Source organism: Colossoma macropomum, unplaced genomic scaffold (assembly GCF_904425465.1).
Source record: "Colossoma macropomum unplaced genomic scaffold, Colossoma_macropomum, whole genome shotgun sequence".
In the NCBI taxonomy this organism is placed as follows: domain Eukaryota; kingdom Metazoa; phylum Chordata; class Actinopteri; order Characiformes; family Serrasalmidae; genus Colossoma; species Colossoma macropomum.
In genome coordinates this window covers 14,792,923-14,815,036 of record NW_023494804.1, presented here as the reverse complement: position 1 = coordinate 14,815,036, position 22,114 = coordinate 14,792,923, and the positions used below count along the sequence as shown (strand labels likewise).

The 22,114-nt window shown below is 41.4% G+C and overlaps 1 protein-coding gene across 1 annotated transcript in view; it reads left to right on the top strand.

Moving 5' to 3' along the window:
- The window catches only part of lrrc75bb (leucine rich repeat containing 75Bb), a 39,581-nt gene that overhangs the window by 9,454 nt on the left and 8,013 nt on the right, over nt 1–22,114 (top strand). Inside the window, exons 2-3 of the mRNA XM_036595209.1 lie at nt 11,111–11,239; nt 14,138–14,250. Coding sequence (XP_036451102.1) covers nt 11,111–11,239; nt 14,138–14,250 — 242 coding nt within the window. The remainder of the gene's footprint in view (nt 1–11,110; nt 11,240–14,137; nt 14,251–22,114) is intronic.

Sequence of the window (22,114 nt, the reverse complement as noted above, 5' to 3'; positions counted from 1 at the left end):
AATAAAAACATCGCAGACGTAAACATTAGCCGATCAGCTTAAAGGATAGGGCTCGTCGTCACTCTCCGCTGTGTAACATTGCATTCATTCGTGTAGTTTCAGTATCCTCAACCTGGCAACCCGCATAAGCTTCGAGTCTGGGGAGGAGGGGGCAGAGCCAGACATCTCTCTCATATATTTTAAATTTGGACTGCAGTACCTGTTTATACCGTTTGTGGAAACAAAGCTGCAAAAACAGCTTGTTTTGAATTCAGCTTCTGTGATGTCACAAAAAATTGTTCATTACAGTTTATACAACAGTTAGTTCCGGCCACGCAAGCTGATTGGTTGAGAAGCATTCTAACCGTGCTGTTATTTCGCTATATCATCACGGGTTTTTCACAAACACTGTATCACTCTGCTGAGACGCCGTTGCTAAGCAACGACTTTGACAGCTGTAGGAGACGCTCAAGCCATTTGAATGTTTTTGCTTCGTACTTTGCGCACAAAAAGCCGTGAGTTATTTTGTGATAACACACTTCCTCTCGTGTTCTATTGCTTAAATATTCCATTTACAGCACCTAAGCTCCGCCCATTAACACTGAAGTTATAAGGAGTGTTTCAGCCCAGATTGCTTTGTGAAAGAGGCACAGCCAAACAGAACAGAGCTCATTTATCTTAAAGGTACAGTGGCAGATTAATTCTCTGTTTTTTGTACTTAAAAGGACACAAATGTTATAAGTGGAGCTTAGAGGGGAAAAATAAAATATGATAAGAATGCAGGATATGGGCTCTTTAATAGAAATCCATTTCCTTTCTGCTCCTAAGGTGAATCATTCTATCCCATAATATTTAGACAAGCATCTCTTCTCGGGGGAGAACAATAATAATATTTCTAACCGGGTTGCCTGAAGAAGTCATGAAGTGACTCATTAAGAAGGCTGTCTGATTCGTCTTATGAGCAAGCATGCAGTAACAGAGACAAATGTGGGACGTGGTCCCTTTAAAAGCTTTTAAAAGAGTTTGTGATTAAGTGGTGCCGCATGTCTGGCGATGGCGATGCAGGCTGGTTTGGGCTGGTACAGTCTGAGCTCTGAGCTTCAGTGAGTGAATAAGCCTTAGCTTCACCGCCTAAAGCCTCTAAAGGGATTTCCCCAAAGCCCCAAAGCCCCACGCTCCAGCAGGTGCTGGTCTGTAACAGGGTTTACAGAGTCTCAGGACGCTCGCCACAGATCACTGCAGATCACCCTCCACATTCAGAAACATCACTGAGACTCAAATTCCACCACAGTTCACTTCAGTTTATTTTAGAATCGTTCTGTAAACAACAGACATCCTCACAAAACAGCTTTACTCCAGCTTTTCTGCATGAAGAACCAAGACTCAAAAGGAGAACCTCCCTAAGAGCATGAAGAAGAACCATTGAGAGGAACTAGGACTCAAAACTTCCTAAGAGTATGAGGAAGAACCACTGAGAGGAACCAAGATTCAAAAAGAGAAACTCCCCAAGAGCATGAGGTAGAACCATTGAGAGGAACCAAGACTCAAAACTCCCTAAGACAGGGGTGTCCAATCTTATCCACAAAGGGCCGGTGTGGCTGCAGGTTTTCACTCTAAACAAGCTGGAACACACCTGATTCCCTTTGTTTGATCAGTTGGTTTGAGTTGAACTGCTGATCAGGTGATCTCCTGCTTTGTTGGAGTGAAAACCTGTAGCCACACCGGCCCTTTGTGGATAAGATTGGACACCCCTGCCCTAAGAGCATGACAAAGAACCACTGAGAGGATCCAAGACTCAAAACTCCCAAAGAACATAAGGAAGAGCCACTGAGAGGAACGAGGACTCAAAACTCTCTAAGAGCATGAGGAAGAACTACTGAAAGGAACCAGGACTCAAAACTCTCTAAGAGCATGAGGAAGAACCACTGAAAGGAACCAAGACTCAAAACTCTCTAAGAGCATGAGGAAGAACCACTGAGTGGAACCAAGACTCAAACCTACCTAGAACTATAAGGAAGAACCACTGAGTGGAACGAAGACTCAAAACTCACGAGGAAGAACCACTGAGCGGAACCAAGACTCAACTCCTTAAGAGTATGAGTAGGAACCACTCAGAGCAGGGGTCTTTAATTAAAATTCAATAAGGTCCAGTTAGAGAAAATTTCCTCAAGTAAAGGTCCAGAACATCATAATGTCTAACTTGCATTACGAGTCAGTGCCACATACTGTATACTGAAGTAGCCTAGTAGGTATATCAACAGCTTATGTAGTCAACAACTTAATGTCAAATCAAATACAATTCAGTAATATTTCAACAACATTTATTGTGTTTTCTCTTTTTAGAGCTTGCAATGTGAAATAACTTCCCTCTGACTTACTTTCTTCTCTGACTGCTGTTTCTCACCTCGTCCCTAACCTGTGTGTGCGTCACTCACTCCAGTCTCAGTGCTCATCGTAATGCACAGATCTGATTGGCTGAGTAGCATCACGTGTGATATTTATAACACATGCAATTAGTCTGTGAGTCTCCTGGGCTGCTAAACCAGTACCGTAATGACTAGAAAAGTTACGCCGATTAAAATAGGACCACCCCGTCGAAATTAAGTAATTCTCCATAGTTTATCAGTTGTAGGTCCAGGTCCGCTTAGGACAGCGTCTGGGTCCGGACTCGGACCGCGGTCCGCCTATTAGTGACCTCTGACTTAGAGGAACAAAGACTGAAATCTACCTAAAAGCATGAGGAAGAACCACTGAGAGGAACCAAGACTCAAAACTCTCTAAGAGCATAAGGAAGCACTGAGAGGAACCAAGACTCAAACCTACCTAAGAGCATAAAAAGAACCATTGAGAGGAAGCAAGACTCAAAGCTACCTAGAACTATGAGGAAGAGCCACTGAGAGGAGCCAAGACTCAAAACTTCCTAAGAGCATGAGGAAGAACCACTGAGAGGAACCAGTTCTCCAAGAGCATGAGGAAGAACCACTGAAAGGAACCAAAACTCAAACCTACCTAAGAGCATGAGGAAGAACCACAGAGAGGAACCAAGACTTAAAATTACCTTACCTTAGCAAGTAGCCTGTGAGCTACATCCAATCAAATGTCTTCCAACCAGATATTTTCATTAATCTATAAAACTGTAATGGATGCAGTGCAGTGCTGTTCCTCTGAAGTCCAGTCCACTATTGCCAGATTAGCTAAACGCAGCACGGCGGCTACATTCATTTGCATAAAGTTGAAATCGGCTGAACGTTTTCGCCACATGACGAAGCAGATTTCACTGCGCCGCAAACCATCATGCATGGCACGATGCAGCAGAGCTGTCTATTGAAATAAATATGATGGTGCAACGCAAAGTTGCAAGTGGACACACGCTGTTACTCCAAGAGCTCCAGCCTCCAGCGGTGGAAAGCAGCGCCAACGTTAACGTTAACTTTTTCCTTCTGTTTATGTCACTTCTCTTCTTTGCTGTTGAGCGTGGTTTCTTGCCGGGAGGTAGTGATAATGGATGCTTGCAAAGAGTTTCAGCCATGTGCTTGCTCAACACTATATTGACTCATTATCACCTCTTGAGGTGCAGAGTGGTATTACAAGACAGGACAGGCTGGGCTAGCCAGTCAGCCAGCTAACTCCAGTAGATATCTCTGCAACCCGAGTTCCTTCACATTCGGTTAATAATTATGGTTTATTTTGGAATGTTTTAACCTATAAATCTTACAAATGACACATTTAAGGATGCTCAAATGTTCAAGTTTATATACAGTGTCAGAAACCACATAATCACGTCTGTTAGAGATCCACATAGTTTGAGGTGAGTCTGTGATGAGTTAGTCATGCAGTTAGCACTAATGAAATTAGGTGAAGTATAAGCTTCCATTACTTGTTAGCTACATTAACCTTGTAGCTTCAGTGCTTGTTAGCTACATTAACCTTGTAGCTTCAGTGCTAAAACTAAAGAAGAACTTCATACACCAAACATCTTTCGACTACATTTGGGGTAAGAAGAGGAATTTGACTTTTCACCAAACTATCGCTTTAATTGGTCACATATTGATCTTTGTCTGTTCGGAGTTCAGAGGAAAGTCTTAACAAAGCCGGTGTGATAGCGCGGGACCCCCGGGGTTAATCCTGCTCCTCTCATTAATGCAGGAGAGAGCGCACGGTGAGATTTTCTCTGGATCTTCATTAAACTCACATCTTCACTATGAAGGATGAGTTTCAATTCGGTGATTCAATTAGCTTCAACATCTGCAGTTCAGATAAATGAACTGAAACCGAGCGTACGGAGAGAAAAACAAGTTAATGAACGAGATGACTTCACAGAGGGAAAAAAATAACAATATGTAAATTGGTGGTGTTTTTCTGGGCAATCTGGTTTTGAAAAACAGAAAAATGATCACGCCTCAGTGTGTCCTGAGCGATTCGTTCAGGATAATGTTAAATGACTCCAGACGGAGGGAGCAGTTGCATTGCAGGGTGTGTTTAGTATTAGTTTAGAGCAAGTGTGTGTGAGTGTTTATGGTTGCGTGTGATTGTATAATCTTGCACAGAACACATTTATTGTTTTAAATTGCTCTGTGATGTCAACATAGAAGGTGTGTGACTTTGGTCGGGTGAAAAATGCCTGAATGTGGTTTTACACGCCCATTTACACTCATGATTTGGCCCTAGAATTAAACGAGCCCTTTTCTTGTGGGCTCATGAATAATCTGATGAGCTCTGCTTTGATTGGCTGGTTTACAGCGAGGCACCGTGATGACTCACACAGAAGCAACATGTTGAAACAGACACAGCAGGAAAATAAAATGAGCATAGTTGAGCATAGTTAGCATATGCTAGTTTAGCTATGCTAGTTTTTTGGAGCTTGCTAGTAGCTAACATTAGCTACACTAGCTACTCGCTTTGATTTCAACAACAACAGAAAGTAAATTAAAGCTGTTATCTCACTATGAAGCACTCAGTTTAAGATGATCTGCTTCAACCCTCAGAAGGTGGATAAAATCTCACAGCATGGTTGCTTACAGGCTGCTGTTGGGGTTGTGATGCTAATAAAGGTGGAACTGCCCCTCCATCTCTTCAGGGTCAAACAATAAGCGAAGCTGCTCCATGTTGTCCAAGCTTTGAGAAACTGTCCGGAGTGAAATGTGCTCTGAATTAAAGTTGTACAGGATCCTGTTAAAGATGTGGGAGCTGAAGTCAGCTTCTTGTTCCCCAGCATGTTTTAAGAATTTTCCGTTCCACCTTAAATGGTGCTGTAGTTACATTCTGTACAAGCTGTAGCTTTGAAGGTGGAACGGAACATTTGATTAAGAAGCGAATAGGAAGCCTTTCAGCCTGGTTTAAAGATGTTTATCAGCCCACTGACCGTTAGGTTCTTGTGAAGGGAATGAAAAGTGCCAACAGCCCTTCACAGCCTGGAGTTACATTTCTGCACACTGTCTGACATTTTCAATGCTGCTGCTCTGTTGTCATTTTTTCCTGCTCAGTGTTACTGAGCTCTGCCAAAGCCTGAGTAGACTGATAAATCAATGTGATGATCAGTTATTAATCTCAGCGTTACTGAGCTCTGCTAAAGCTGAGTAGACTGATAAATCAATGTGATGATCAGTTATTAATCTCAGCGTTACTGAGCTCTGCCAAAGCCTGAGTAGACTGATAAATCAGTGTGATGATCAGTTATTAATCTCAGCGTTACTGAGCTCTGCTAAAGCCTGAGTAGACTGATAAATCAATGTGATGATCAGTTATTAATCTCAGCGTTACTGAGCTCTGCTAAAGCCTGAGTAGACTGATAAATCAATGTGATGATCAGTTATTAATCTCAGTGTTACTGAGCTCTGCTAAAGCCTGAGTAGACTGATAAATCAATGTGATGATCAGTTATTAATCTCAGCGTTACTGAGATCTGCTAAAACCTGAGTAGACTGATAAATCAATGTGATGATCAGTTATTAATCTCAGCGTTACTGAGCTCTCACCAGCTGCCATGTTTGTTTTTGGTTGTCCCCAGACGCTGCTGTTACGAGATGGCACATCATCATAATGCCCTTTTCTCCCTGTGCTATCAGTAAATTCAGATTAACCTGATCATCACCTTTCTACGCACACCTTCCTTTGTCCAGAACCTTCACTGTGGACCACGCTCTTATCACTGCTACAGTTAATTATTTATTTATTCTACAACAACAACATCACATGCAGTTTTATCACCTCTCATTAAACCTATACTTCTTTCTGTTATCCTATGTTGTTTATTATGTTACTATGTGGTCTGAGGTCATTCTCTCAATTTGTTCATATCTTCTTAAACTCTCCTTTAACGGCTCTTCATATAACATGATTCTCATATGTTTCATGTCAGAATGCTCCGTTATCTTCATCACTACTTTCCAAAACCGCTGCAGCAACTTCAGCAGCTGTAAACTGCACGCCATTTCACATGTGTCTCAGATGTGGACTGAATGAAGAATGAAGGGTTTCCAGCGTGATGGGTCAGTCTTTAGTGATTTCCTGAGTGTCCATTGGTCAGTTTCACACAGAATGTAGACGGACACACAAATCCACCAGTTACACACGGTGCAAGGCAGATGATGTGTATCTCTACCTCTTCATAGCATCATAATTCCAGATGTGCTCGCTGATCTGTGCTGTTTTTTTTTTTTCAGAAGGGAATTTTAAGCCACATGTGTTTTAATTTAATGTAGTAAAAAATTAAGTAGCTGAAGTAGTTGTTTTTAGTTATGTGATCAGTTATTAATCTCAGCGTTACTGAGCTCTGCTAAAGCCTGAGTAGACTGATAAATCAATGTGATGATCAGTTATTAATCTCAGCGTTACTGAGCTCTGCTAAAGCCTGAGTAGACTGATAAACCAATGTGATGATCAGTTATTAATCTCAGTGTTACTGAGCTCTGCTAAAGCCTGAGTAGACTGATAAATCAATGTGATGATCAGTTATTAATCTCAGCGTTACTGAGCTCTCACCAGCTGTTTACAAAATAAAAAAACAACAAAATAAAAAAGCAAACACATTAAATGATCAACCAATGCAAATTGAAAGTTTGATAGAAACATGTTAAAGTGAGTGTGATGATGTACCTGCTTCTATAGAGCTAAAATACCTGGGAAAAATGTCCAGTGTACCGGAAGTTTGGAATGATGGAGGATATTGACAGTTATGTGTATGGACAGTTATGTATATGAACTGTATAACTGTTCATATACAGTTATGTATATGGACAGTTCTGTGTATGGACGAGTGCAGCTGAATTTGGGATGGACCCTGTGTGGAGTTTGATGCAGGCTGAAGCCCACTCACTTGGAAATCTCTCCAAATCCAAATGAGGAGCTCAGAGAGAGCAGGACATGCAGATAAACCACAGCAACCAGGAGCAGATCAGCTTTTCATCTGACAGATGCTCTCCTGGATTTTTGGATGGAACAGCTTTGTTTCTCGCTCTGGTTTTGAACTGAAATAGTTATCGTGTTTACATGTACACAGCAAAATTATTAGGCCAGAAACGCGAACGCACATGCTTCCAACTACACAGTTTTGTGCGTTGTTGCATCACAACGCAGTTCATAACAGTGTAAGCTGCATTTTGAGTGTTGCAACAGGGGGCACTACAGTAACAGCCAAGCCAACCGCCGGCATGCTTTCTCAACTAGCACAGCAGATGAGAAGTTGAGTCTCATGCAAAAAATGGTTTGCTAACATTAAGATCACTCTCTAATTTGTCCTCTGGCACCCTCATGAGCACTGAGCATTTTACCCACCTGGACAGTTGGGAAAAAAGCGCTAATTATGTAGCTGTGATGTGCCCAACACTGCGGTTAGTGCACTGCCATCATGGTGCTGCAGCATGTAACCTGCTGTGATATCGTAAAACATTCCCTGACCTCCCAAAAAGGTAGACACGAAACATTTGTGCCCAGGGGTCGATAACTTGATGATTCAGGCCTGATTGATTGATGACACATTTATGAGTTTCCCTCAGATTAAAATATCAGCTTCAAAGATGTTTGACATTACTGATGTGTCTTCTGAGCTCTGCATGGACCTCATGTTTAGACTGAGCTTATTTGGTGCTGTTTACATGATCACATCTTATTTACAGTAGAAGTCTGTAAACAAGCAGCAGCATGTAAATGTAAGTAGACTTTTGGTGGTCGAATTGCATCTACTAACAAGCCCCCTCTAAACCCCACCCCCAAACTCGTCTAGTCTGACTCTTTAATGTTGAGAGTACAATCACTAACACAAGTAGAACAAGGTAGCAATTGAAAAGCTATTGTAGCTTACAGAGCTGTTTATGTTTACTGTATGTAATGTGATCTACAGGCAACTTTTCAACTGTGCCAAATTACATCACATCCATGTGCTAGCGACAGGCTTGTTGTCCATCAGACAATGTTAATGAGCACACCGGCACCCCCCTATCTGCCTTCACGAGGTGTTGGACTGGTTTAGAAATTTCACTCTCAGTTTGCTCCCACCCTTATAAGTGTACGTTTTCCACATTTAGCCCAACATTTCTCATTGTTTTCCCCAGACGTTCTTGTTAGGAGATAGCACATCGTCATAATAGCCTTTTCTCCATGTGCTATCAGTAAATTCAGATTAACCTGATCATCACCTTTCTACGCACACTTCCTCCAGGACCTTCACTGTGGACTTTACCACACTCTTATCACTGCTACAGTTAATTATTTATTTATTCTACAACAACAACCTCATGTGCAGTTTTATCACCTCTCATTAAACACATACCAGCTTCTTTCTGTCATCCTATGTTGTTTATTAACCCTATGTGGTCTGAGGTCATTCTCTCTCAATTTGTGCATATCTTCTTAAACTCTCCTTTAAATGCTCTTCATATAACATGATACCCATATGTTTCATATCAAAATGCTCCGTTATCTTCATCACTACTTTCCAAAACTTCTGCAGCAACTTCAGCAGCTGTAAACCTCTCTGCACACCATTTACATGTGTCTCCGATGTGAACTGAATGAAGAATGAAGGGTTTCCGGCATGATAGGTCAGTCCTTAGTGATTTCCTGAGTGTCCATTGGTCAGTTTCAAACAGAATGTAGACAGACACACAAATCCACCAGTTTCACACGGTGCGAGGCAGATGACATGTATCTCCCCCTCTTCACAGCCTCATAACTCCAGATGTGCTCGCTGATCTGTGCTGTTTTTTCAGAAGGGAATTTTAAGTCACGTGCTTTAATTTAATGTAGTAAAAAATGCTAAGTGACACGCTGAAGAGGTGAACAGTGCTTGGAGTTGTGGCATATTACTTCAGTGATGAAATAAATTCATTTTAAATCATAACCGCTTTAACTTTGAAGTAAAATACTTTGTATGACATACAGTAATTAAATAAATTTGTGTGTCACACCCTTTTGAATTTAAGGTCTAGTATTTTTCTGATCAGATATTTGACAAATAAAATACTTGGAAAAAAAATTGATTGTTAGTGGCGGCTGTAGCCTAAATCCCTGTACCAGAGAGTAAGTAATGACATTGAGCTGAGTCTGTATAATATACTTACATTAAAAACACAATAAAACAGGAAAAACGAAGTTAATGTATTATTTCATCTGAATGAAAGGCAGGAGTCAAAACGTCAAAACATCTCAGTTTAGCTTGCAGATGACTAAAGCAGACCTGGAGAAACTCATCCACGCCTTTATTTCAGGTTTGATCAGGATTGATCACTGTAATGGTCTCCTAACTGGACTCCCAGAACAGACAATCAAACAGCTTCAGCTGATTCAGAATGCTGCTACCAGAATCTCACTAGGAGTAAAAGAAGGAACACCCCCCCAATCTCACTCACTGAATTACTTGTACACACACACACTACTTGTATACACACACACGACTCACACACAGCAATAAAACACGTGTGTGTGTGTGTACAAGTAATTTGTTTGTGCACAAGTAGTGTGTCTGTCTGTGTGTGTGTGTGTGTGTGTACAAGTAGTGTTTGTGTGTACAAGAGTGTGTGTGTATGTACAAGTTGTGGTTGCAAGTCGTGTGTGTGTACAAGTAGTGTGTACAAGCTGTGAGTGACTGTGTGTGTGTGTGTGTGTGTGTGTGTGTGTGTGAGTAGTGTATGTGTGTGTGTGTGTGTGTGCCTGTATTTGACCCTAAACAGCCCTCCATATCTGACTAATTAGGTTCATAGAGCCATGCAGTCTCTGTGAGTGGACCTGAGTCGGGACAGTAAGCCCAGCAGAACTGTCTGAGGCTGAGGAATGCGGGTGCTCAGAGCTGTAAACCGGCTCTAACATTCTGCTCCTGCTTCCAGAAATAGTATCATGTGTAGAGAGATGGATGAGAGAGAGTCTGTTTACTGTCAGCTGTGATCAGTGCAGCGGCAGATACACGGATTCCTCTCGTTCTCTCATCCCCGCTCTCACTAATCTCTCTCACTCTCTCTCTCTCACTTTATCTCTCTCCCTCTCAGTAGATGTTGATCAGAGAAGTAAAAAACTTAGAACAACAAACAAGTTCAGAGAAACAAATCCTGAGAGTCTACAGTGACCTTTACACCTGACCACACCTTTAATCACGGATATCCAATTCTCTCTCTCTCTATGTTTCTTTTTTCTCTCCTTTTCTTTCACTCCCTCTCGCTTTTCCTTTCTCTCTGTCTCCCTTTCTCTCTTACTCTCTTTTGCCTGCTCTCAAATTCACAGATAGTATATGTAACTTATAGACAGTGAAAGGTTCTCACTTCTCTCTCACTGTTTATTGCCTTCTTTCTCTCTCTGTCTCTCTCTTTTCTCTCACTGCTTCTATCTGTCTTCATCTTTTTCTCTGCCTTGTTTTTCTCTCTCCCTTTTTTCCATTTTTAAACTATCTCTCTCAGTTCTTTTCTCTTTCTCTTTTCTCTCTCCCTCTCTTTTTTTTTAAAAAACTGTTTCTCTCTCTCCCTATCTGCTCATTGCTTTCTGTTATAAATATGTTTTGTGTCAGGGAACTAAAAGTGAAGTGAGATGAAGTAGTTTCTGTAATAAATCAATGTAATTAATCACTCCCTCTTTGTCTCTGTTCTCTCTCTCTCTCTCTCTCTCTCTGTCTCTCTCTGTCTCTCTCTCCCTCTCTCTCTCTCTGTAGGATCTGGGTCTGGAAGGTTCTTCTCTGAATGATATCCTCTATAAAAACGCCGCCTTCCTCAACCTGGTGGATCCGATTTCCCACGAGCTGCTGCTGAGTCTGGCGCGAGACATGCAGTGTCCAAAGAGGGTAAGCGGTCCCGGCCAGGAGCGACACCTCGCTCGCGCCACTACACGCAAGAGTAAATTTAGATTTAAAGGGCAGATGTAACCGCAGAGGCAGCAGGGGGACACACGAGGGTCCGGCATGTCAGAGAGTCTTTTATATGCTGTTTCTGTTGGCAGAGCTGTCAGACCGACACACCCCCACACTCACACTCAGATCACCTGGAGACCACCTGCCAGGGGGTCTTCTACACGGAGGCAGAGGCAGGGGTGGGGGCTTCGGGGACATACAGTTAAATATAGAATACAGACATGAAGAATTTTAACTACGTCAACATCTTGGTTAATGATGAAATCAGCTTCTTATCACATTCTGGCACTTCAGGCATTTAAAGGTGGAACAAAACATTCAGATGAGAGAGGAGGAAACTGCAGCCTCGCCGGTCGAAAGAACCCACATCCCACGTTCCCTCTGTGTTTTATTCTTTAATCTGTAGTGCTGATTTTATGATATCTGGTTCTTTAATGCCAGATCTTTAGTGATGTGCTGTGCTGCTGGTTCTGTAGTACTTGTTTTATAGTGCTGGTTCTGTGCTGCTGGTTCTGTAGTGCTAATTTTGTAGGGCTGGTTCTGTACTATTAGTTTTCTAGCACTGGTTCTATAATGTTGGTTCTGTAGCACCGGTTCTATAGTATTTGTTTAGTAGAGCTGGATCTATTGTGTTGGTTCTGTAGCGCTGGTGCTGTAATGTCAGTTTTGTACTGCTGGTTCTATAGTGTTGGTACTCTAGCTCTATTTCTGTAGTGTTGGTTTGGTAGCAATAGTATTATAGTGTTGGTTCTGTAGCATGTGTTCTATAATGTTGGTTGTCTAGCTCTGGGTCAGTTTGGTAGTGCTGGTTCTATATTTTCTGGTGCTCTAGCTCTGGTTCTATAGTGTTGGTTCAGTAGTACTGGTTCTATAGTGATGGTTTGGTAGTGCTGGTTCTGTTCTGTCGGTTTGGTATTATTGGTTCTATAGCATCGGTTCTGTAGTTTCAATTCTCTAGCGCTGGTTCTATAGTGTTGGTTTGGTAGCGCTGGTTCTATATTGCTGATAATCTAGCTCTGGTTCAGTAGTGTCAGTTTGGTAGTACTGGCTCTATATTTTCTGGTACTCTAGCTCTGGTTCCATAGTAATGGTTCGGTAGTGCTGGTTCTGTTCTGTTGGTTATTATTATTGGTTCTATAGCGCCGGTTCTGTAGCGCTGTTCTGTAGTGTCAGTTCTCTAGCAATGGTTCTATAGTGTCAGTTCGGTAGCGCTGGTTCTATAAAGTTGGTACTCTAGCTCTGGTTGTACAGTGTTGGTACAGTAGCACTGATTCTATACTGTCGATTCAGTATTTCTGGTTCTATTGCATAGGTTTGGTAATGCTGGTTCTATAGTGTCTTTTTGGTACTGTTGGTTCTGTAGTGCTGGTTCTGTAGTGTTGCTTCTCTAGTGTCAGTTCTCTAGCACTGGATCTATAGTGTTGGTTCTGTAGCTCTGGTTCCACAATGTAAGTTCTTTAGTGTTAGTTCTGTAGTTCAGTTCTCTAGTGCTGGTTCTGTAGTTTCAGTTCTCTAGTGCTGGTTCTATAGTGTTAGTTCTCTAGCGCTGGTTCTATAGTGTTGGTTCTGTAGTGCTGGCTCTGTAGTGTCGGTTTTGTAGCGCTGGTTCTGTAGTGTCGGTTCTGTAGCGCCGGTTGTATGATGTTGATAATGATCTGCGTAACAGGTTCTTGTTGGTTCTCCCCGCTGATGGTTCAGCTCCGGCCTGTTTGATGTGTGATGTTTCGCTCTGCTGGTGTTTTTGTGCTGCCGCACTGATTAGATTAGCGGCGCTAGTTTTGGGTGAATCTGGTTAAAGAGCCGCTCAGACTCAGACACACTCGATCGGGCACACACGCTAGTGCGCGTCTCTCTCTCGTCTCCAACAGCATGCGTCGCCAGCGCTCCTACTGACATTCCTCCTCCCCTGACCGTAAACATGCTAGCATTCCCCACAGCAAGATATCTCATGACACCACTAACGTCCCTGCTGCACCATCGATTATAAATTGCATCATTCAGAATACATACATGTGATATGTATCAGCTCTGTTAAAGTTAGTCCTCTATTTATACTTTTACTTGAGTTAAAGTACAAAATTACTTAAAATCCCTCATTTCTGCTTTTGTGCCTTCACTTCTGAAAGCTTATCAGAGCCGCCCGGGCCTAGATACAGTTACTGAGCTCTGATTGGACATTCAGTATTTAGGGGATTGAAAAAAATAGATTGTGAAAACATAATAGTAATAAATAAATAAATAAGCTTAAAATGTAAGAACGTAAATACCTAAGATGCGCTGTCAATTTAATAGTAAAAAATGCAACAAATAAGAATAAACTAATAAAACTGCAAAAATAAAATAACTTAACATTAAGAACAGGTAAAGCTAAACTAATAAACAGTACTAATAAATAAAAGAATAGAAAGTATTATAAATAATATACCATGAAAGATCATAATATATACTGTGAGTACGGTTGTTTCAGCACAGTAATAAAGTACATGTATGTCTACTATTGGACTGTTTATTTGATCTGTACTGTATTCTAACTGCTGTTTTGTAAATTGTGGAAATTGAGTGCAGAGATTAAAGTAATCCTGCTGTGCTTTTCAGCCTAATCTCTGCATCTGCCCACTGGCTTCTGTTATAAGTGGGTTCACAGACGGTGGGATTCTGTTCTTTTCTAGGTTCAGTGAAACGTGTTGACGTTATTGTCTGTGATGACGGACTGTACGGTACAGCAGAGAGAGACGAGGCTGTTAAACAGCTGTTATATTCTTTAACTCTGCACAGACGTTCCTGCAGGAACAGGAACCGAATAACTGAACAGTCTAATATTTTCTCCTGCAGGAGGCGAACGCTCTGAAATCTTCAGATAAAATCTGCCGACAGCTGGTGTACCACCTGACCCCCCACTCCAAATGGGCCAGACAGAGTGTCCCCAAGAGGAAATCCCACGCATGGTCAGTCTTCAGTGTCCGCCTGTCCATCACAATATATACAACAATAACAATCACTCTCTAGTCCATACAGTCCATATAAAGAAACTACGCTGCAAAAATAGCCTGTTTTTGTTTGTTTTTGTGATCTCACAAAAACCAGCATATTTACATATATCCACCCACTCAGCCTACAGCTGTTTAGCCCCGCCCATTCAGCCTACAGCAGTTTAACTCCACCCATTCAGCCTACAGCAGTTTAGCCCCAGCCATTAAGCCTACAGCAGCTTAGCCCTGCTCATTTAGGCTACAGCAGTTTAGCCCCACCCATTCAGCCTACAGCAGTTTAACTCCACCCATTCAGCCTACAGCAGTTTAGCCCCACCCATTCAGCCTACAGCAGTTTAACTCCACCCATTCAGCCTACAGCAGTTTAGCCCCACCCATTCAGCCTACAGCAGTTTAGCTCTGCCCATTCAGCCTACAGCTCTTTTGCACCGCCCATTCAGCCTACTGCAATTTAGCCCTACCCATTCAGCCCACAGCACTTTAGCGCCGCCCATTCAGCCTACAGCTCTTTTGCACCGCCCATTCAGTCAACTCATTTACATATGTCAGTCTTACAGGCACAGTTACAAAAACAGCCTGTTTAACTGTAAGAGGTTGTTAAATGATCATGTAGAAATGAATTTTGACTGGCTTATAAAACCACACAAACATTATTAGTGAAGCTTAGGAAAAATAAAAGAGACTAAGAATGTAGAGAATGTAATAATATGGGCTCTTTAGCTGAAAAGTAACACTGAGAATGAAACATTGGTGGGAAAAATAAGACAAAGTTTTCCAAACATTTGACGAGCAGCGTCTGGCGTTCGATCACCTCTCAGTATCAGCCTCAGCGTTAGCTTCAATCTCTGGATGAGTGTTTAATTAGCTAATGGAGTGGAATACTGCATGCTGGGTAATGCTGCTCTCTCCTGCACTGAGTTTATTGATGTGATGGAATTAAATCGTGCACAGTTGAACTGAACTTTATCCTCACTGCAGCTTTTAGAGTTTTCTGTTTAACGACATGAAAAAGCTGTCAAAAAGTGAAAGCAGAACAATTTCTCTCGCTTAGGGACCACGAGGGGTCTGAGAATATGATTTTTTCCCCTGTTTGTGTCTTTTATCCTTTCTGCTTTCAAAATTCAGGAAAGCAGAGATGCTGCGCGCACCGTCTATACGCACACTTAATGCATTTGTATTTCTGTCAGCTTTACTTTCTTGTGAATTATTATGTATTTCATTTATTGTTGTTTAAAGATTTGCACAGTGTCATATGTTTACATTAGCATATATTGAACTTTTTTATCTATTAATGAAGCATTATATGCAAACTAATATGACTAACATAAGTAAGGGCCTTTAAAGGAAAAGTCCACCTAACCTTCAAAATGTCTACATAATAAAATGGTTAAGATATAAACAGAGTCATTCAGAGTGGTTTGGTGTGAAATGCTCTGCTCTAGAGAAACTGAGTCAGAAGTGGTGATAGGAACCAGACATCCACCTCTAAAAGCTCCCTCACAGAAAGTTATTACATAAAATGGTTATGAATTCACTGCCTGATGTCTGAGACATTGTTTTGAGAGCTTAAAAATTATTCATGGTGGAGGGAGACATGCTGAGGCAAAATAGTCCCCAAAAAAAAAATTATTTCAGATTTTCCACTATTTTCCCATCATTAACATTCCATGTAAAACTCAGAAGACACGTGTAGGTTCACTGATGATTTTGGATAGTAAATAAAATATCTATATTTGTGTTGTAGTCATGGTCACCCCTGGTTCCTATCACCACCACTGTAAAGAAATCTGAACCATTTCACACCAAACCACTGAACTATGCATAAAAATTGAAAAATTTGAAAATTTGGTGAAATTCCTGTTTAGAAATTCCCCTGTAGAAACATTTCGAGTTATGATAAAATCTGTGGATTTAGCTTTTCGTTCTGTATCTCGTGCAGTTTGACGAGGCTGAGAGCCTCCTTTATCCTCGCTGTGTGAGAGGGAGGTGCTGAAGTGTTTTTAGTCATTTTGAAGGAGACCCATTTTGCTGGATGGAGCAGCTGGACGCTCTGTGAGATGTTTAAGTTTTCCAGAAGCGCTGTTGAGCGGTCTCTCTCTGCAGTTGGAGCAGATGTGGAGCGGGAAACCACTCTAACAGAGAAAAATCACTCCAACATCTCCACACGCTCTCTCCGTCCCTGAGCAATTAGCCCAGTTTGATTTCAGCTGCCGCATTTCGGTTCCTCTGCGGTTCCTCGCTTCACCACCACTGTCTCAGCAACAACAACAAACAGCTACGCGCTAGCTTCATTAGCGGTTTTGTCTTTCCTCTCAGAGCCTTTGACTGCACTCCGGTGCTCGGACGGAGTGATTGCGGCTTTAAATGGAGGAAATGTTGTGGAGATCTTGATAAACTGACTGAAATCAAGCTTCCATTCACAGCCACTCAGTCAGCATTCACACGCTGTGGTCCACTACTGCAAGGTCACTGACCACACACGTTCTTCTGCATCCTGAGGTTTTTCTTTGTCTCTTTTGTTTCTTCTGTTTTTTCTAGGTTGAGAGTTAAATGGCCCATATTCTGTATTTTTCTTGTATGCTCCACCTATAAGGTTTATGTGGTTTTATGTACAAAAACAATCCTAATATATTTTTACCTGACCATTTTCCAACCTCTCTCTCTCTTATCCCATACCTTGTTTACATTATAACAGTAGGTGGACGATGGTAAACCTAATGAGACATCTTTTCAGCAGCGACAGCAGAACATTTTGTAAAGATGTTCAATTTTACCAGCATTTAATGTCAGCCACAGCAGTGGAATAACCCAGATTGTTGATTTTTAGGCTGAATAGGGTGGAGGTAAACTGCTGTAGGCTGAATGGGATGGGTGGAGCTGAGCAACAGTATCAGTGGGCAGGGCTAAATTGCTGTAGACTTAATGGGCGGGGCCAAACTGCTGTAGGCTGAGTGGGTGGAGCTGAACTGCTGAATACGTAAATGCATTGTTTTTTGAGACATCACAAAAACAGTAAATTCAGAACGAGCTGTTTGGTTAGACAGAGTAGTGAAGAGTTTTGAAACATTTAGAAAAATTCAGTTTTCCATGAAGTAGGCCATTTAAATGGTCTAGAGAAGAGACAGAGAGACAATGAGAGGTTGTTTGTGGTGTCCGCCTCTCTCAGCATGTCCGCTTGTTAGGGCCGGCTTCTGTTTTGTTCTGTTTTGGTGTGTGTGCTGTGTTCCGTGTGTTTTGGTGTGTGTGCTGTGTTCCGTGTGTTTTGGTGTATGTGCTGTGTTCAGTGTTTCTGGTGTGTGTGCTGTGTTCAGAGTGTTTTTGGTGTGTGTGCTGTGTTCAGTGTGTTTTGGTGTGTGTGCTGTGTTCAGTGTGTGGGCTGAAACAGAGAACGTTAAGCTGCAGGCCTGTGGAGCGCTCGCGGCTCCGACACAGGAAAATACATCAGCCTCCTTTATTCTTCCTTTCATATGAGTCTTAAACTCTCCCAGAACTTTAAACAGACCCGACACTGTTACAGAAACATTGCGCTTCCCTCTTTCAGCAGCGCTCGCCCTTCAACACTTCTCCCCCTTAGGATTTCCACTCTGAATAATATTCATCGTTACTGCGCTTCTGCTCATAAGACGAATTACACAGCCTCCTTAATGAGTCATTTCATGACTTCTTCAGGCAATCCAGTTAGAAATATTATTATTTTTCTCCCCCACACCGGCTGAGGAGAGACGCTCATCTCCGTATTGTGGAAGCTGTTGGGAGCAGAAAGGAAATGCTTCTCTTTTTTAAAGGCCTGCACTTTTAACATATTTTATTTCCCTTCTTAGAATCCACTTTTGTACCAGAAAGAGTCATTTTTACTTGAATTGTTCCATCCTGTCTTCATCCTCTGAATTATGAAAAGGAATGTGTTACTGTGCCTTTAAAACAGGCTGTTTGTGTGGCTTGTTTTCCATATATGGAGTGTATGGACTGACATTTTGGAACTTCAACAATCTTTACCAACAACATAGCTCTTATTTCAAGTTAATATTTCCAAATTCAGTTAATTCTTATTTAAAGAATGACTAAAGCAGATTTTATTTATTAAATACCAAAATATTGTGTTACAATAAATAACATCAATTTTGTTTCAAACCGTCAAAATAATGTCATTATTGTAGTCAGTTAAGGCTATGCAGTGCCCCCATCTGGTTCAGCTCAGACATAGGTGCTTATTATGTAGCTCAAATCTGTGTCACAATATGCAAATCAGCTGATGCTCCCACCTAATTTATAATGACAAATGACTGGGGCGATAAATATGAGTTTGAAATATGAGCAGCTGACGCAAGAACACAGCTGTAAGGTATCAGAGTTGTCTTGACAAATTTTAATTTCAATAAAGGTTAAACTGCCAAAGCAAACCGAAAACAAGCATATTAATGTGTTTTTTCAGCTATTTATCACCTGAAATTACCAGTCCTGCAATATGGTACTTTTTGCTCAGTGTTAGCAGCGCTGCTCAGTGTCTCAGCGTGTTTGCTCAGTACCCATGTTTTTCTGAATTAATCAGCTTTATTGATAATGGTCTATAGACAGAGCGTCTGTAGAGGCTGCAGGTCAGTCAGATGGAGCATCTTCATACAGTGTAAGTATATAAATCGTAGCTTTGTCCGAACACGATGGTCTATGCAAATGTACAGTGTGAGTCACCAAAGAACAAGATTTCTAAAATCACACAGTGTCTGTCTGACTTTAGAAAACATTCAGCTACAGCTCAACCAGCCAATCAAAAGACTCCAACAAATTCCTGCTGTGGCTGTGCTGCTGCTGAAAGAGACAGATGGGGATCAAAACTATGAAACCTACTTTACTTACAGCTGTACAGAACAGCTTTTCTGACAGGACACAAAACCTGCTTCTCCACTGCAGCGCTACTTGATCAGAGATCATTAATGTAGCATAGCTAGCTAACGCACTTCATCTAAAATCAGATAGATTTAATGATTTAACGTTTAAGATACATTGCACTCATTTATACCAACAACTACTTCATTTTAAGTGGGTACTCAGTGTGGGTCAGACTCTGTGTCAGTGGTGTGGATGCGTTCCTTGTATTGGCTCTTTACTCTGTGCTGAATCAGTACTGTGTTGTTGTGGCTCCTGCAGCAGTGAGCGCTCAGCCTGAGGCTTTCATCTCCACACACGCCACCGCTGTAGCCCCTCTAATGATGAATGTGTTTAATAAAGGCATGTTGGGAGTGTCTGGGGGGTGCGTGGGGAGGGAGTGTCCCTGCTGCACATTCACACGGTAATTACACTCTTTCTCATCGGCACTAATGCACTGTGGGCTTGTCCTGGGGGGCTGCTGTGGGTGGAGTAAGTGTGTGTTTCAGAGCTGATCTCGCTACACAGGGACTGTGTGTGTGTGTGTGTGTGTGTGTGTGTGTGTCAGGGAATGCAGTGTAGGATGTTAATCTCTAAGCTCAATTAGGTTTGATTTGATTACAAAAATTACAACCCTTACACTACAGTCTCATTGGTCAGTTATTAAGCTTAATTAATCAGTATATAATTAATTACAGTAGATGCTGAATGATGAATATTAGATGCTGAATAATTAATATTGGATACTAAATAGTTGATATTAGATGCTGAATAATTCATAGTAGATACTGGATAATTAATATTAGAAGCTGAATACTTTAAATTAAAGGCTAAATCATTAATATTCAATGCTGAATAATTCATATTGGATGCTAAATAATTCATAGTAGGTACTGAATACTTCATAGTAAATATTGTAGAATTAATATTAGATACTGAACAATTCATAATAGATACTGAATAATTAATAATAGATGCTGAATAATTTACAGGCAAGACAAAAAATCTGTCAAAGAGGGTGTCAGTACTGACTTAGTAGGTTGTCCTAATTTTTTTTCAGCGTATATATATATAAAACATTTACATTTACATATTTATATATATATTTACACAGTAAAAAATGTATTAACATTTGCATTTTTTAAAACCAGCTTGTAGAGGTTCATGTCACAAAACAACAAAATTCATAATGTGGCCGGGGTGATAAGTGTGTGTGTGTGTGTGTGTGTGTGTGTGTAAGGCCTGCTGGGTAATGTAGTGAGAGAGTACTGATGGACTACATATTACAAAATCATGAATTCTGTAAAAAACGCTGGGGCTGCAGGCAGCAGAGTTCTACATAACACAACTAATAACTTAATGATCACAGTATTTCTAGTTGAATGGTGTATTTATTGAGTGATTCTTTTAGGATTTCTAACATCTTGTTTTGCATTATACCAAGGACAAAAACAGAACAATGAACAAGGATTTCTTCACTTCTGTTCAAGATTTAGGCCTCGGAAACTGTTTCACTGATCTTATTTGACCTCAGAAGAGCAGAAAGCTTCTGGCACACACATGTGGTTGCTCATGGAAAGATGACACCTGCTGATGATTCCTGATTAACGTCACTGCCTCAGAGCTGCCCTACTGACCTCTACTCTGATAAACTCCTCAAACTGCCCCCCCCGTCCCACTCCCCTTCCCCTCTGGCTCTGCTTAGATCTGTTTGACCTGGTTTTGCTGGGTGATGAAGGTCAGCAGCGGTTGTGACTCACTTCCCTTTACAGGTCACTGCTGACCTGGAGGGGGGCATAAGGAGAAAAGGACGTCTCTCTAAACCCGATGGAAAGGGCCTGTATCATGGAAAAAATTTCTCTCCTCATTTTTTGATTGAAAAGAGTTTGATATAGTATATAAAGACTCGGCTATGACTGAACTAAACCTGGCTATGATTGAACTAAACCTGGCTATGACTGAACTCAACATGGCTGTGACTGAAATAAACCCGGCTATGACTGAACTAAACCCGGCTATGACTGAGCCAAACCTGGCTATTACTGAGTTAAACCTGGCTATGATTGAACTAAACCTGGCTATGACTGAACTAAACATGGCTGTGACTGAACTAAACCTGGCTATGACTGAGCTAAACCTGGCTAAGACTGAAATAAACCTGGCTATAACTAAGCAAAACTCGGCTAGGACTGATCTAAACCCAGCTTTGCCTGAACTAAACCCGGCTATGACTGAACTAAACCCGGATATGACTGAACTAAACCCAGCTATGACTGAACTAAACCTGGCTATGACTGAGCTAAATCCAGCTAGGACTGAGCTAAACCCAGCTTTGCCTGAATTAAACCCGGCTATGACTGAACTAAACCTGGCTATTACTGTGCTAAACTCGACTATCACTGTTCTAAATCTGGCTCTGACTGAGCTAAACTCAGCTATGATTGAGCTTGGCTATGACTGAGCTAAACCTGGCTATGACTGAGCTAAACTCGACTATGACTGTACTAAATCTGGAGTTTAGCGCTCCGGTAGAAACACAATCTCACCCACACTTCGCTTTGAGGAGAGTAGTTTTCAGTCTACTCCCGTCAGGCTGCTGCTCGTTTCTCTGAGTGCCTTTAATTGGCTAAATAAGGCTCCCTCTGTAAAAGCAATGATTTACATCAGAGCCTACAAGTTCTCCTAATGTAAAGATCCACAGTGCTTTGTAACTTTGCATTAGCATTAGCATGCAGTGAGCGAAGGCTGGAGCTGATGGGGGTAATTATCATAATGATGATGATACATGATACAGGACATAATGGAGTACAGAGAGACCACGCTACACGCTACACATAGGTGCACATATACAGCAGCCGGAACTTTTTAAAGGGGGTCTGGTTACTAGTTCTGTCAGATAGGATCAGAAATTTAATTAGAATTTTGTCTTTGTTTAGCAGATATTTCAATGTATCTA